The 15,499-nt window shown below is 30.1% G+C and overlaps 7 protein-coding genes across 7 annotated transcripts; 3 read left to right on the top strand and 4 right to left on the bottom strand. All coding sequences in view use genetic code 12, as the record gives it.

Annotated features, from left to right (window-relative positions):
* Positions 1-3: 3 nt before the first annotated feature.
* Positions 4-1,635, bottom strand: ERG9 (bifunctional farnesyl-diphosphate farnesyltransferase/squalene synthase). The gene has a single exon (XM_064904134.1). It carries the CDS (start codon positions 1,443-1,445, stop codon positions 105-107), a length of 1,341 nt encoding a protein of 446 aa, XP_064760539.1. The 5' UTR covers positions 1,446-1,635; the 3' UTR covers positions 4-104.
* A 190-nt stretch (positions 1,636-1,825) lies between these two features.
* On the bottom strand, positions 1,826-3,547 carry GTR1 (Rag GTPase; the record flags this gene model as incomplete). The annotated part of the gene is made up of 2 exons (XM_064908480.1): positions 1,826-2,819; positions 3,519-3,547. 2 exons carry the CDS (start codon positions 3,545-3,547, stop codon positions 1,826-1,828), a joined length of 1,023 nt encoding a protein of 340 aa, XP_064760540.1.
* On the top strand, positions 3,472-5,199 carry PRB1 (Prb1p). The gene has a single exon (XM_064907204.1). It carries the CDS (start codon positions 3,596-3,598, stop codon positions 5,003-5,005), a length of 1,410 nt encoding a protein of 469 aa, XP_064760541.1. The 5' UTR covers positions 3,472-3,595; the 3' UTR covers positions 5,006-5,199.
* A 2,312-nt stretch (positions 5,200-7,511) lies between these two features.
* Positions 7,512-9,752, top strand: DFJ63DRAFT_337079 (Zn(II)2Cys6 transcription factor; the record flags this gene model as incomplete). Its single annotated transcript, XM_064908481.1, has 1 exon — positions 7,512-9,752. One exon carries the CDS (start codon positions 7,512-7,514, stop codon positions 9,750-9,752), a length of 2,241 nt encoding a protein of 746 aa, XP_064760542.1.
* A 77-nt stretch (positions 9,753-9,829) lies between these two features.
* On the bottom strand, positions 9,830-11,402 carry AAH1 (adenine deaminase). Its single transcript, XM_064904166.1, has one exon. It carries the CDS (start codon positions 11,075-11,077, stop codon positions 10,010-10,012), a length of 1,068 nt encoding a protein of 355 aa, XP_064760543.1. The 5' UTR covers positions 11,078-11,402; the 3' UTR covers positions 9,830-10,009.
* Positions 11,403-11,577: 175 nt separating this feature from the next.
* Positions 11,578-12,726, bottom strand: DFJ63DRAFT_323498 (putative cystathionine beta-lyase; the record flags this gene model as incomplete). Its single annotated transcript, XM_064907520.1, has 1 exon — positions 11,578-12,726. The coding sequence occupies one exon, from the start codon at positions 12,724-12,726 to the stop codon at positions 11,578-11,580; it is 1,149 nt and encodes a 382-aa protein (XP_064760544.1).
* Positions 12,727-13,259: 533 nt separating this feature from the next.
* On the top strand, positions 13,260-15,357 carry DFJ63DRAFT_337082 (uncharacterized protein; the record flags this gene model as incomplete). Its single annotated transcript, XM_064908482.1, has 4 exons — positions 13,260-13,290; positions 13,428-13,616; positions 14,224-14,517; positions 14,942-15,357. 4 exons carry the CDS (start codon positions 13,260-13,262, stop codon positions 15,355-15,357), a joined length of 930 nt encoding a protein of 309 aa, XP_064760545.1.
* Between the last annotated feature and the right edge of the window lie 142 nt (positions 15,358-15,499).

Here is a 15,499-nt window from a genome sequence, read left to right on the forward strand (position 1 = left end):
TATTTTTATATAAACTCTGTAAAACAAGTGTCCTAGTGACGTCTCTTTTTATAAATTTTAAATTTGATTTGATTATTGTTAATAAGTCTTTTTCACGATGGAATTTAATATACAAGTTTGTAGAGAATACCAAATGTTATAGTCAATATAGCTAATATAGTGACATTGGTATTAAAAAGTTCTTGATCGCTTCTTCTTTGCATGCTCTTATCAATTGATTCTCTAACTTTAAGAACATCAGTTAATTCATTGACAGCAGGAGTTAAACCTTTTGGTAACAGTTTGACATCAGGATATAAACTTTCACAAAATTGTTCAATTTCACCACATTTAATACCGATTTTAAAATAATTTGGATCTTTAACATTTGATTTATGATTTATGATTTGAATATATTTTCTAAAGATTCTTACCACACCAGGATAAGTTCTACTTTCTAACATTAATTGACATGTAGTACCTTTTCTGATTTTAACCACTTTATGGAAAATATTTGGATTATTATAAACTTCAGCTAATGTAGCTACAGCCATAACTTGAGGAATAGCACAGAAATTAAAAGTGGATGGATCTTTAACTAAAGCAAGGAATCTTAATACATCTTTAGCATGATCTAAAGTATTTAAGACTAAATCATTAATACAACTTAAACCTTGGAATTCGGATTCTGGTGATGTATCATCACGGAAAGAAGGTAATTTATCAGTATATTTTGACCAAATTTCTTTTGGCCAGAAAGATCTACCATCTTCTAAATCTTCATTATAATCTCTAATAATATTGGTCTTTTGTAAGAATAAGCCCATGGAATTTGATTTAACAAAATTATCTTCAATAGTTGCTTTATCAGAAAATTTAGCCAAGTACATTAATTTAGTTAAGCCTTCACCAACTAATCCTGCAACATAATGACAATATAAATCATAATCTTTAATGGTGGCAACACCATTAAGATTGAAATTTTCATCCAAGATATAATCAGCCATACCGTTACCCATTTTTTCAGTAATATCTTTAATAACTTCTTGATATTCTGGTTTTAAGTTATGATATTCAATTAAAACTTTATCAAATTCAACTAAGACAATTCTATCCTTTTCATTTGGTCCACTACCATCAAAATTCCAAGCTTCTAAATCTAATTTTTCATAAAAGGTTCTTAATAATGGGATTTTAACAGCTGGATCTAAAGTCATATCATCTTCAACCGTATCCAAGGCTCTTAAAACAAGATAAAAGATCAGAATAACATCTCTTAATTCAGGATGTAATTCTTGGATCACAGCTACAAACGATCTAGAAGTCCAATTCAAGATGTAATAACATCTCTTTAAGTTTTCTGATTGAGGTGGTGGGATATGTAATGGTTGTCTGAAATAAAACAATTGAATCACTGATCTTAACTCAGTTGGATGAGTTAATAAGTCCACGATTTTCTTACTCATCTTTATAATTCTATAAACAATATCACGGGATGAATTCTTATAATCGAATTGATATCAATTGACCTTAACAAATATAGAAAAAGGATGTGTAATTGACCTTGGTTGACAGCTCGTGGTTGTTATGTTAAAATTAAATTTGATTTTTTACACACTGTGTGTTAAAATTTTCCATCGTATAAAACTTGTTATGCTTAAACGATCAACGCGTCGAATTAGGAAATAAAAATAGTCATGTGACTTGAAGATCGTGACTTATAAAGGCGGACAGATTCAATTTACTATTATTAAAAGCATATTATATTAATAAAGGTTTGAATCAAACAGTTCAAACAGTGCAAATTACATAAAATAAATAAATAAATATTAACAACTTCTCCCATCTAAACACCTCCTGAATTTTCAATCTTTTCAAACCATTTCCTGGCGGATTTGATATTATTTAAAATCAATAATTCTTCATGTTGAGGTTGATTACTTGAATCATTTCCTTCTTTACCAGTATTATCTCTTAATACAATCATGATGAACATATTATCAGTTAACACATCAATATAAAAATGAGCTCCCTTACTACCTCTTATAATCAAATTAGTAAAGTTTGATCTTAATTTTGTAATTGATTGTTTATATGTCTTTATGATACTTGATATCTTTGCAAATCTCTTTGGATCTAATTCTTCATTTGGAGTGATATGGGTTGATTCAAGAGAATCCAAATTTTGTTGTTGTATACTTGCTGTTGATGAGATTACTAAAAATGTTGATTTTTCAAATAAGATGATTTCTTCTGAATCTAAGATTTGATTTAATTTTAACAAATTATTATTTAAAAGATTCATATTTGGAATTAATGAACAAACAATTTGTGACCACGCTTTGTATAAACTTTCATCCCAAATTGAAGTTGGGAAACCAATTAATTTAAATTGATAAGGATTAGAAATCTTTTGTAATTTATCCATCATAATAGTGAATAATTCTTCTCGTTTATCAATTTGAACTAAATCCATTTTATGTAATAATACAAAGATTTTAGCACCAGGACTATATTTTTGTAAATTTGTCAATGCTTTAATAAAGATTTCAATATCTTTATTTATAGATTTCGATTCAACATCAAACACATGAATTAAAACTTGAACCATTTTAAAAATATGATCCTTTTGATTCGTGAAATAATTATCCATAAATACATCTTGACCACCACAATCCCATAAATTTAACGTCATATTACCTAAAAATCTTAAATGACTATGTTCAACATCTATGGTGGCACCCAATCTTCTGGTATCAAATGCACTATAATTGGAGAATATCATCGATCTCATAGATGATTTACCAGAACCAGAACGGCCCATTAACAATAATTTCTTCCTTGATGACTGTGACATGGTAACTGATGTTGTAGTATTATTATAATAGGTCTATGAAAGCTTTGTACTTGTCTATGAATGAATCTATGTAAAAGGTTTGGAAACTATTCTGCTTGTTCAATTGTAGTATACAATGACTATGAAGTGATAATATGTATCTAAGTTGAAAAGATATAATGATTACCAATATCTAATTCCAATGTCTAATTATTAAATGTTTTTCTTTTTGTCTCCTTCTTCTGGTTCGTCATGTCATTTCGAATTGTCATTTCTTGTGTCATTTTTGATTCTTTATTTTCTTCCAAGACTTTCGACATTATTTTGTCGCAAATTCTTTTTCTCATTAAAAATTGCTTTTTTTTCTTATCATCAGTCACCCTCACACGACCTTCGATAATGATGTAATTCTAGACCATATTGAATTGGACCTATTATCATCAGTTTTACTAGTTATAATTCAATTTAAACTGTTAAAGTTATAGATGAAGATTATGTGATATGGTCTAATTATCAAAATGAAGATAATCAACTTATAAATAAAGGAAATGGCTACAATGTATCTCTTAAAACTATGGCTTTTTTAATGTGGTTAAAGGACGTGTGCGTGAAAACATCAAATGACTCCTCTCACTACCACAAAAGAGAAACCCCAAGAAAACAAAGAGGGAGGGGGCGCATCTACTACTCAAAATTCACAGACTCCAATTTATCATCTTCATCTTCTTCCATCTTCTTCTTTCTTCAAGATCTTAACTTACTTCAATCAACCACTTCAAGATGTATGTTAAAACCTTAATCACCATATTGGCAGCATGTCTGATGACTGCTAATGGGTTAGTCATTCCAGACCTTCAATCTTTATTCAGCTTTGAACTCTTATCTAAAACAGGTCAAGGGGCAAAGGATTTAATCCAACAACATCCATTACTTGGGGTTGAACATAAAGATGATCATTTATTCAACTTGGCTCCTATTGTTAACTCTGACAATGGTAAGAAACAAATCATTCCAAATAGATATATTGTCGTTTATAAAGATGAATTAACTGCTGAAGATAAACAACATCATCAAATTTGGATTCAAAATACCATTGATATTTTCAATACCAGTGATAAATTAGATGCTAAGAAGGTTAATTTAGATTATTTTGATTTCTTAGATAACAACTTTAGTGGTTATTTTGGTTATTTAACTCCTGAATTAGTTTCATTAATTCAACAAGATTCCCGTATTAAATTTATTGAACCAGATTCGGTTTTTAAAGTTAATGAATTTGAAGTTCAAAAAGATGTTACTTGGGGTTTAAGTAGAATCAGTCATCGTGAATTAAGTCCAAAATTAGACTACCTTTATGATAATGATGGTGGTAAAGGGGTTGTTGCTTATGTTATTGATACTGGTATTAAAATTGAACATGAAGAATTTGAAAATAGAGCTACTTGGGGTTCTGCTGTTGCTTTCCCAAATTTAAAAATTGATGGTCATGGTCATGGAACTCATTGTGCTGGTACTATTGGTTCAAAAACTTATGGTATTGCTAAACAAGTTGAATTAGTCGCTGTTGGTGTTATGAACTTTTTAGGTAGTGGTACTACTTCAGATATTATTAAAGGTATTGAATTTGCTGTTTTAGATCATCAAAATAATGCTAAAAGTAAAAAAGGCTTCAAAGGTTCTACTGTTAATATGTCAATTGGTGGTGGTGCTTCTGATGCATTAGACTTAGCTGCTAATGCTGCTGTTAAAGCTGGTTTACATTTATCAGTTGCTGCTGGTAATGAAAATCAAGATGCTTCCTTGGTTTCACCTGCTAGAGCTTCTGGTCCAATTACTGTTGGTGCCACTGATTCCCTGGATAGAAAAGCTGAATTTTCAAATTGGGGTAAAGCGGTTGATATTTTTGCTCCTGGTGTTGATATTGAATCTACTTTTATTTGGAGTGATACTACTGTTATGTCAGGTACTTCCATGGCTGCTCCTCATATTACTGGTTTATTATCTTATTACTTATCCTTATATCCTGAACAAACTTCTGAATATGCTACTGGATTATTAGATCCAGCCACATTGAAATCAAAATTAATTAAATATAGTACTAAAGGTTTAATTACTGGATTAGATGCTGGATCTCCAAATGCTTTAGCATTTAATGGTGGAGGTGCTAACCTTAGTGATTTCTGGAGTTAAATTAATGATGATAAATAATACGTTTATGATACCCCAACCCAAGCTTTGAGTTTATGAATATTTTAGTGTTTTAGTTCTTTTTATCTTATTTATAAGTTTGTCTCGATAGAGAGTTATTTTTTTATTTTAATAATTTCACTCATAAATTATATCGATTATTCAATAAATGTCTATACAAAATTTTGTTAGAAAAAGCTTAGCCCATTGTCTTTTCGGCATTGGAATCAATTTTAAAAACCGGAATTGTAAAGCGTGTTCATCCAACTTTAAATGATAAGGTTGAAACGTACATAAATAAGACTAAATTCGAATAATAACCTCAATTTAAACTTTCATCGTTAGCAACTGTCAAATTTTGTTATTTTCAAGGGTGATGAAAAAACGTAGATCCGCCTGTGGTGACGGTAGCGTAAATGTAAGTCTCACAAATAAATTCCCCCCCCCACCACTTCGGTGTAATGCCATTGATGAAAGTTTAAGCCATTGGTAAATAATATAATATTATCAGATGTAGCTATCATAGATTGACGATGAATTGATTAATTAATTGATGCCATATTAAGATTAAGATTTGGCGTGGCTAATCGGTCATAAACGGTTTTATCGATTACAATTAACTCATAATTGAAATTTTTGTCCCTAGCGCACTGAGGAAAGGAGGGAGAGAGAGGGACGTCATTGAAGCATAAGCAGAAAAGGGTTGTGATTGTTTAAACCACCGTCGTTTATACTTTACGTAAAATCAATTTAAACCAATGAAAAGATAGTTCATGCATTTATGATTATGATTATCTTTCCATTGTAGTTATCATTTCGACCTTCATTGTTATGATTTCCCCTTTTCTTGTGTGTTTACGATCGGACTTCTTTTCAGTTTTCCATCAATCTCATGGGAGTAATTGAAAGATAAAATTAATGTATAATTCTCTACAACTTGGCCATTTAATAGGGATAAGATTATAGTACATACTAATGAGAATGTTTACAAAATCTCTTAAATGAACCATGTTAAGAATTACATCTAAACTATTTCCTAACGTTACAAACTTAAAAAGTTAATATTTCATTTACGGTGTCTTGTTCTTTGCCACATATCGATACCACCTCCACTAATTTTAATTTTCTCACCACGCACAATTTACATTTTGTCTCCCTACAAAATCTAAATCAGGGAAAACAAAGAAAAAAAATATATAAAAAAGTGTATAAAATTACAGCCAATTCCTAAAAACTAAAAATGGGCTGTAAATAAAGGAATTATCAAGAAATAAGGAGTAGAAGTGATGGTATATGAGGATTATAGTATGTTAAGTATCTACTGTAATGATCTCTGATATAGATCATTGACAATTGATTGATGGATTAAGTTCATATCGATGGAAAAGTTTGATCTTCAAATTTGGCAGTCAAAAAAAGTGATAACAACAATCTAAGCAATGAATCCACATCACAACAATTTAATAATCAATGAATATAATTAAGTGATCGGTGTTCAATTTGTGGTCTAATTAGATTGATTGATTCTTCAATCTTCGTCATTCTTGGTTTCAAGCGATGCCGTTGCTGCTTGATTGTCTTTACTAACGTAAAATGGCACCAGGAAAGATTTGAAAGAAAATATACAAACAATTTCAAATCAATCAAACTTCAAGATAATTGTCATATTCATTGACCGACATCATCAAATCTGGGATATCTACGTGATAGTGTTAACTATTTATAGTTATTAAACTATAAGGTCCATGGAAAACAGCTCATCTTACTAATTATCCATTCAATTCAAATCAATTAGGAATTCCATAATCGATGATTAATTATCATATAATTATAATCATAATTAACATCTTATTCTTTAAGCTTCGATGTCATCCGAATCATCATTGCCTTATTATTAATTCATATTGTTGTCTTACCATTTGTCGTTAATTATGTCCCTTTTGTTATGTACAGTCCATGAAACAAATGACAACGGGAAAAAATCTCCGATGAAATTATGACATTAATCACCTCACATACTAAAAATAACTAATTTCAAAGTGGGGGATAAACCACACACAAGAACATGGTAATGACTACGACTGAAAGACAAGGCTTTTTAACAATTGGTTAAACTTTAGGCTTTATACAACATTGGCCTTCATTCACATTATCTATTCCATATCATATATGAAAGGTGATACACAAAGACTGGAAATCTTTCGATTAAAAGTTAACTTTAAATCTATTTATCATTTCAAGGTTACGTTCCTTAATTAAGGTATTTATCTCCTTATTATCCACACTAATAATTTTTTTGAGATTTAACACATTTATTTTTTTGTTGTATTGTATTATACTTTATTTATTTTTTTTTATTTCAGCTTATTTTTTATGAGTTTTAATTGAGTTAAAACGACGATCTAGTTTATATATGAGATATATTTCATAAATCTACCTATCAAGATAAACGAATATTGTCTTTTATTATACCAGTTTTTGAAACATTCATAGGAATTCAGATCTATTCATGTCAAGTCAAAAACCACTAGATTCAAATCTATCCCAACATAATAACAATGAAACTGATAATTCACAAAATGTCATCGCTAACGATATCAATTCAAATTCATCCCACGATGATCCCCCAAAACCTAAAAGAACAAGAAAATTCGATAAAAGAAGTAGGAGTGGTTGTTTAACTTGTAAAAAGAGAAGAGTTAAATGTGATGAATTCCATCCTAAATGTAATAATTGTGCTCGATTGAGATTAGATTGTAATTATGGGATTAAATTATTATGGGAAGATGAAGCCATAGCAAAGGGGATTTCATTTGGTCGGTCCAAACAAAATAAATTAATAAGACAACAACATTTAAAACAAAATCTTGAACCAAATGAATCAAAATTATTAACCTTATCAGAAATGATATTAAATAATGAATCTGTTAAATGGGTTAAAAGTTCAAATGATGGAAATTTATTCTTGAACACGACTTATAAGGATTTTACTAAAATATTCGATATGATAACCAAAGATGATTTACAATTGAAAAAGTATAATGATACTAATATAATTATCAAATCAGAATTTGATAATAATAGCATAAATGGTACTAATCAGGTCAATGATAGGAAAATCATAATATCAGTTAATGATAATCATATAAATCAATTGAGTATAAATCATACCAATAATTTAATTATTCATAATCCTCAATTGGCAGTACCGACAGGTTATATTCAACAACAGCATACTCCTATGGTTAAACTTGAACCTGAAGATGAGCCATCATTATTATTATCATCTGAACCTTTCACGCCAAATCAAATCTCCATGGAGTCAACTATTCCATCTTCATATAGTGAAACAAGTAGTGTGACACCATCTATACCAAATAATTTTGAAATAGCATTCAATTTCGACGAATATTTCGGTCGAACATTCGCCAATAATAATATCAATCCCTTTAATCCCGAATTTTATCAAAATAATGTTAAATTAGAACATGAAGTGTTCAATTATTTCATTGAAGGTATATGTCCAGGTTGTATATGTTATCCAAGAGGAATTGAAGGTAAAAGTGGATTAATTCCTGCTCCTACAGTGGGAGTTAATTCTGATCTAAATCCATACCTTTATTTACTTGTCCCATTAGCTCAAAAATCAGAATTACTTTATAAAACTTTAGTGGCGGTGGCTTCTAAACAATTATCATTATTAGGGAATACTAAATTTGAATACTTATGTCGTAATTACACTTCAGAGATTTTGCTGACTTTACCATCATTAATTAAAGAAAAACAATTAACTAAATCAAATGATTGGGATGAAGTTTTAGCTACGGTGTTAATGTTATGTTTTACTGATATTTCATCAAGTTGTGGTGATTCATGGTTAATTCATTTAAATGGTGCCAAAGAATTTTTAAAAGATTTCTCCATTCGATCAAATATAACTCCTATTGCTAAGTTCTTTATACGATATTTTATATCTCATGAAGTTATGGGAGAAACAGCCTGGTTTCAAAATAAAATTGTTGATGATGATGATTTCTTAAGAGATTTAAAGAATGACGATGATGAAAGAATTGATTTAATCATTGGCGCTTCGCCACATTTAATTTCCATTATAAATCAAATTTCAAAATTAGGTGATTCTTATGAAAGTTATGAAATTCATCAAATTAATGATCCTGAATTCATAAAACTTCAAAATCATGTATTAGAAGAACGTGATAAATTAGAAGTTAAATTAAATAATTTACATCAATTTTTAAAATTAAGTGAATTAGATGATCATTCTCAACAAAGTATTTTAAAAATTTCTGAAATTAAGAAATTCGCTACTTTATTATACTTACATGCCAGAATTGATTTAGAATATCTTTATTTGAATCATAGTCGAAAAGATGCCAATGGTAACACTATCATGGAAGAAACTAGTAAATTACCAAAAGTTTATAGTAAAAGAATGAAAAAGGTTAAGGAAATAACCAAAAAGTTAATGGTTATGATTGAATCATTACCAATCTCGATGTCATTATTATGGCCATTATTTGTCATGGGAATAGTGGCGGTTGAAAATGAAGAACAAAGGTGGTTTGTCCTTCGTAGGTTAATTGATATGGAAAGAATTAGAGAATTGGCAAGTGTTAAAATTGCTAGAAGAGTGGTTGAAAGTGTATGGAGAGAAAAGGATCTAAATTGTTTAAATAATAGGTGGAGAGATATGATTAAGGGGAAAGCTAATACTATTAGTTTAGCTTAAATGGGGGGTTATGATGTTTTCGTAAATAGACTAGAAACTAAAACATATATAATATACAATTGGGTTTTAATATAATATAATATAATTATGTGTATTTAAAAAATTATAAATTAGTTGAATAATGAAATGTTCATCTGTATGTGTAATGCCGTAGAGAATATGCTAATAACCACCCAAAAATGCAAATGCAATAATAAAAAAAGAGTCTATATAATATGTTGAAATATGTTACAAGAAAGTCAATTGTATTGACGAGATTAGATTAAATCTTTATACTTGGTGTGAACAGCATCGACCAAGTTTCTTAATTCGGTCTTTCTATCTTCATCACACCAAGAACCGTTAATACCATTTAAGGCAATTTGTTTCCATTGGAGACCATTGAAACCAAATCTGGTATGAACAGTGATATAATTATCTAAGATATAACCACCGAAATAAGCTGGATCATCAGAATTGATAGAGAAAGGAACGTTGTTGTTGAAAAACTTATCAATTGGTAATTCAGAAACATCTTTAACCACTTGTAATTTAACATTTGATAATGGACATAAAGATAATAATGTTCTATTAGCGGCTAATCTTTCCATTAATTCATCACTATGTTGAGAATTAACACCATGATCAATTCTAGTGACGTTTAATAAATCAAGAGAATTGGTAACAAAAGTATGATCACCTTCTTCACCAGCATGAGCAGTTAAACCAACTTGAGGAAATTTAGTTTTAAGAGTTTGATAACAATCAGTGAATAAATGAGGTGGGAAAGGTTTTTCACTAGAATCAAGACCTAAACCATGAATAATACCAGATTCATAATATTTATGAGCATCATTAATGGTTTGTAAACCAGATGAAGCAGGTAAATGTCTTAATAAACACATAATTAATTTATTGGTAGTACCAAATCTAGTATTAGCTTCTTTACAAGCTCTATCAAACCCTTCAACCACAGTATCGATGGAGATACCTCTTTCAACATGACCTTGAGGATCAAAGAAAACTTCAGAATGTAAACAACCATCAGAATGAGCCTTAGTGAAATATTCCATGGCTAAATCATAGAAATCAGCTTCTTTAATTAAAACACTCATACCAATATAGTAATGATCTAAGAAATCTTGTAAATCAGTAAATCTATTGTATCTTTCATTACAAGCTTCAACACTAGGAGGAAAATGAGTTGGTAAAGTAATAGCATTTCTCTTAGCTAAATTGAATAATAATGATGGTTCTAAAGTACCTTCTAAATGAACATGATGTTCACATTTTGGTAATTCCTTTAAGAAACTATGCATATGTTCAGAACATTCGTATTTGGCCATGGTTGCTAAGTTATATTTCTTCTTCTTCAAGTAATCCAATTGATACTATCTGTCACAAGACTCTTTGCAAAATAATAATTGTAACAATGGAGAAATGGGAAATCTCGTCCTTATTTATAATTAGGTGAAAAATCCTGATTAGTGAGGGGGCTAACGGCCCTCATCTTAAAATTTTTTTACGAGAGGTAAAAAAAATGAGAATTTCTTTTTTTTTAAAGCGCTAAAAAAGGCGCTTCCATACAGACATAAATTAATTGTACAAGTTAATGATAAGGTGTTATATTCTTGGTTGACTGATGACCATTTACTAGTGAGTATTGGTTTAGACTTTACATTCCCCTTTTTCTGTTTAAATTTAGGTTGAATTTTAGGTATTCTGTGCAAGTTTTACATCTCCGCGGAGGACCCGAATTAGGAAAATTCTAACGGCATTTTATTTTGTATGTAACGAGAATTTTTTCATATATATAGAAATCTAATTTAAATCCAATTTGTGGTCTCTACTTTAATGAAGCAACTTCAAGTTTAGCGGCAGTGAAGGCTTCAATGAAATCTTCAAGTAAATCTTCATAATCTTCGACCCCAATACTAACTCTTAAAAGAGCTGGATTAGCACTTGGATCACTTAATGCTCTCCATTCAATTAAACTTTCAACTCCACCTAATGAAGTAGCATGATAGAAATATTTTAATTTTGATGGTAAATACTTAGCAAACACTTCAGATTCAACTTCAATTGAAAATACTGGTGAATGACCAATTGGTAATTGTTCCTTTATATAAGCATCAGTTTGTAAAGAACCATGATAAATTTTAGTTAAACCAGGGAATTTAGATTTGTTATTTTCAAGATAATGAACAATCTTACTAGCAGTTTCAGATTGTTTACGAACTCTTAAATCTAAAGTTCTAATACCTCTGATAAGAAGTGAACTTTCTAAATTAGCAATATTAGTACCTAATAAAAGTCTATCGTTAAGTAACGCATCTCTAATTTCTTTCGATTTAGTGATTAAAAAACCAGCTAACAAATCACTATGACCACCAAAGAATTTAGTAGCTGAATGTAAGATTATATCAGCACCAAATTTAAATGGATCTTGTAATGGTGGTGGAGCAAATGTAGCATCAACCAGTAAAATAGCACCTCTAGCATGAGCTTTATCGGCGAATTCCTTGATATTAAAATTAATACCTTCTGGATTAACTGGAGTTTCTAAATGAACAATATCACCTTCATTTAATTGTTCAAAATCATCATCTAAGGAGATTTGTTTTAATCCATTGTTTCTAGTAAATATATTAGCAATTCCATGAACACCATGATAACCATTACCAATACTTAATACTTTTGGATTATAATAAGTCATAAGAGCAAAGAAAGCTGAAAGACCTGAAGAATAAGCCACAACATAACCACCAGTAACTTTAGCAACAGCATTTTCAATTTGTTCTGAATTAGGATGGGATAATCGGGAATACCATGGATTGTTAAGGATTTCGTATCCACCTCTATCAGCTACTTTAACCAATTGACTTGGATCAGAATTGTATCTATAAGTAGTAGAGATATTGATTGGTGGTACCACATCTGGTACTCTAACGATATCATCAGCACCGTGTATGAAATTTGTGGCATTCCCGGGCATTTTGTGGTCAGGTTGCTAAGGATTGAGTATTGTGTTGAATTGATTGATCAATGATACAGCTTGCATAAATAATCTTCAATGAGATTGATATGCTTGATTCGATTAGTGATGCGAGGCTGATTAGTAATGGAAATGATTGGTTATCCTCCACCTCCTCCTCCAAGAATTTTTCAAACCTTTTTGACTTGAAGTAATCGCAAACTGTGGTTTAAAAAAAGTGCGTTATCTTGTTTACCTAATTGGGTCAATTTACGAGAGAGCTATCAAACAATACAAAAAAGAGGTCGTGTAAAGGTGTCTAGCAATTGCCTATTTGGGATTGACTGCTAAAATCATTAATAATGAACCATTGATACTTTAGTTATACAATTTCTTTAGTAAGCAGTGTTAAACTGATTGGTTTTGACTTTCGTGGTTCTTGAATGATTTCTCAAAGTTTTTTGTGACTTTCAAAGACAAAGATTGTTATTTTCAGTGAAGAAGTAGCTGTATAAAACAGATTTACTAAATATTCTAAGAACTAATACACTAATATGAATTATCAAATACCTAAGAATCAATCTGGTATATCAATTATGCATTGTTAAGTTATAAAAGTCCTGATAAATAGGTGTTTTCACATTTTATAATTTTTAAGTGCTGTGTTGGTTGATTTGAGGATGAAAAGTCATCTTTTTTTTTTTTGACTGCTGCCAAAACAGGTTCTTCCTTTCAACTCTTTACGATAATCAATCAATCCAACATTGAAATATCTTCAATTAATCATGTTCGAGATGAAGAACTGGCATTTCCAAATCAACTTGATCAAGAAGAATCCTTTACAGAAACTGGTACAGAACCTGATTCACATCACTCTGAACATTTAGACTTATTCCATAAGTTTATGATTAGTATTCTATTTTCCTATTTTATGTTCTTAATTCTACTTACTCTCTATTGTCGTCTTTATGGTAGTAGTAGTCAATGGTCTGGAAACTTGTTATTTCAATCAGCTTTGAACTATGGTGTTTTAACTTTCTCTTTTGGAAAGGATGCTTGTATATGTTGGATCAACGTTAATCGTGGGGTTTCTCCAGATCTCTGCATCCAATTGACTGAAGTAACATCATTTTGTGGTCTTATATTCTGTTATTCCTGGAGGGCATTTGTATCAAATGCATTATTCCACCGTTTATAAAATAAGCAGAGGCTGTAAGGCTGCTAAATTAAAATTGATTCCTTATGGTTAATAATGTTCGAATCAATCAATTCTCATATTCCTAAAAGTAATCGTTTAATTAATATGTAATAATAAGCTCATTAAAAGGTTTAAATGTTTTTGTTAGTTGTATTATTGTAAATTGTATTACATTAATTTACGTTAAAATATGTTGTTGTAAATGGTTTTTTGTTGATAATTTTTTCGTGCTGCCAAATATTAAAATAACCATTTACTCTTCTCTTTCACGTTTTAATAATAGTAATCCATCACTTTATATATTGATATGTCATTTCCAGATCAAGTTCGTCAATCTGGAGTTAACTTAAGACCTCCAATTATTCCTTTGCATCATCCATTAGAAGAATTAACAGAAATAAGAGAACCCAAATTCAAGATTGACTGGATATTTGTGGTAGTATTTTCTCCTTTCATGGGTTTACTTCTTGGAACTCTTTGCTACAATGTCACTGGTTACTATGATGGTTTCGGCTCATTTATTAGTTTGCTTGCTACTTTACTGTTTGGTTTACTTGCTTTAGGCTTTTGGTTTGTTGCCATTCAGAAACCACATGAGGTTGTTTTTGAAAATCGTCCAATACCAACAAGAGCTTTTGTTTACCTTATTGTTTTCATTTTAATAGCCCTCTATTCTTGGTCAGTTTTTTGTGCTCTGGTTAACAAATCTGCTTGATGTTTTCACAATTCCAACAAAAGGATCAAAACTGATTATCTTAGAATACTCAACGGCAAATATCATTACGTAATTTGTGCTTGTGACTTATATTTCAATAAGTCAATCGTAAATTATAAGTGTGATGCCCGTTTATTATCCTAGTTTATAATTTTGTTTCATGTGTGTTTCATATATATTGTATCACCAGATCCTTTTTTTTACCCCCAGATTATTTTTAGCTATTTATTTCCTCTCGTTCGCTGAGTTTTAATTAATATATGTCTTATCCAAATAGATCTTTCTAAGAAGACTTATCATTATCTGATCAAGCTAATTACAAGATATGGGTTTGCTGGATAATATTGATAAAGTCGATCAAGAGGAAAGTATCTCACCAGCTTTGTTTCCAACTTTAGATCAAGTAGCTCAAAGTTTTACTAGAGTTCGTGATATACCATGGGACATTGAGTTAGTTATTGGTCTTACAGCTGGTCTTTTATGTTGGTTGCTTTTTTATGGCTATACTGGTGTTTATGATAGATATGCTTTAGTTGTTTGTATTATGTCCATTCTTTGGTTTGGAATCATGGCTTTGTGCTTGGGTCAAGATGCTTACAATCGTTTTAGAAAGCTTGACAAGGGTTCATTAGCAGAATTTAGATTTATTTCATCTTTATTTATAATTTTCAGCATTATCTTCCATTACTCTCTTGTGGTAACCCTGAGACTTAACTGGACTGAAGTAGTGAATCAATAGTTTAAAAATTAGGTAATTATTTATAATACCATGAATAAATATTCTGATACATAACAATTATAACAAACGTAAGCTTTTAAAAGAGAATATTACTAAACGCTATCTCTCTAAAAATAGAAAAACCTATAATGATTGACTTAAT

This window comes from Scheffersomyces coipomensis, assembly GCF_036884675.1.
Source record: "Scheffersomyces coipomensis strain NRRL Y-17651 chromosome Unknown DFJ63scaffold_6, whole genome shotgun sequence".
In the NCBI taxonomy this organism is placed as follows: Eukaryota; Fungi; Ascomycota; class Pichiomycetes; order Serinales; family Debaryomycetaceae; genus Scheffersomyces; species Scheffersomyces coipomensis.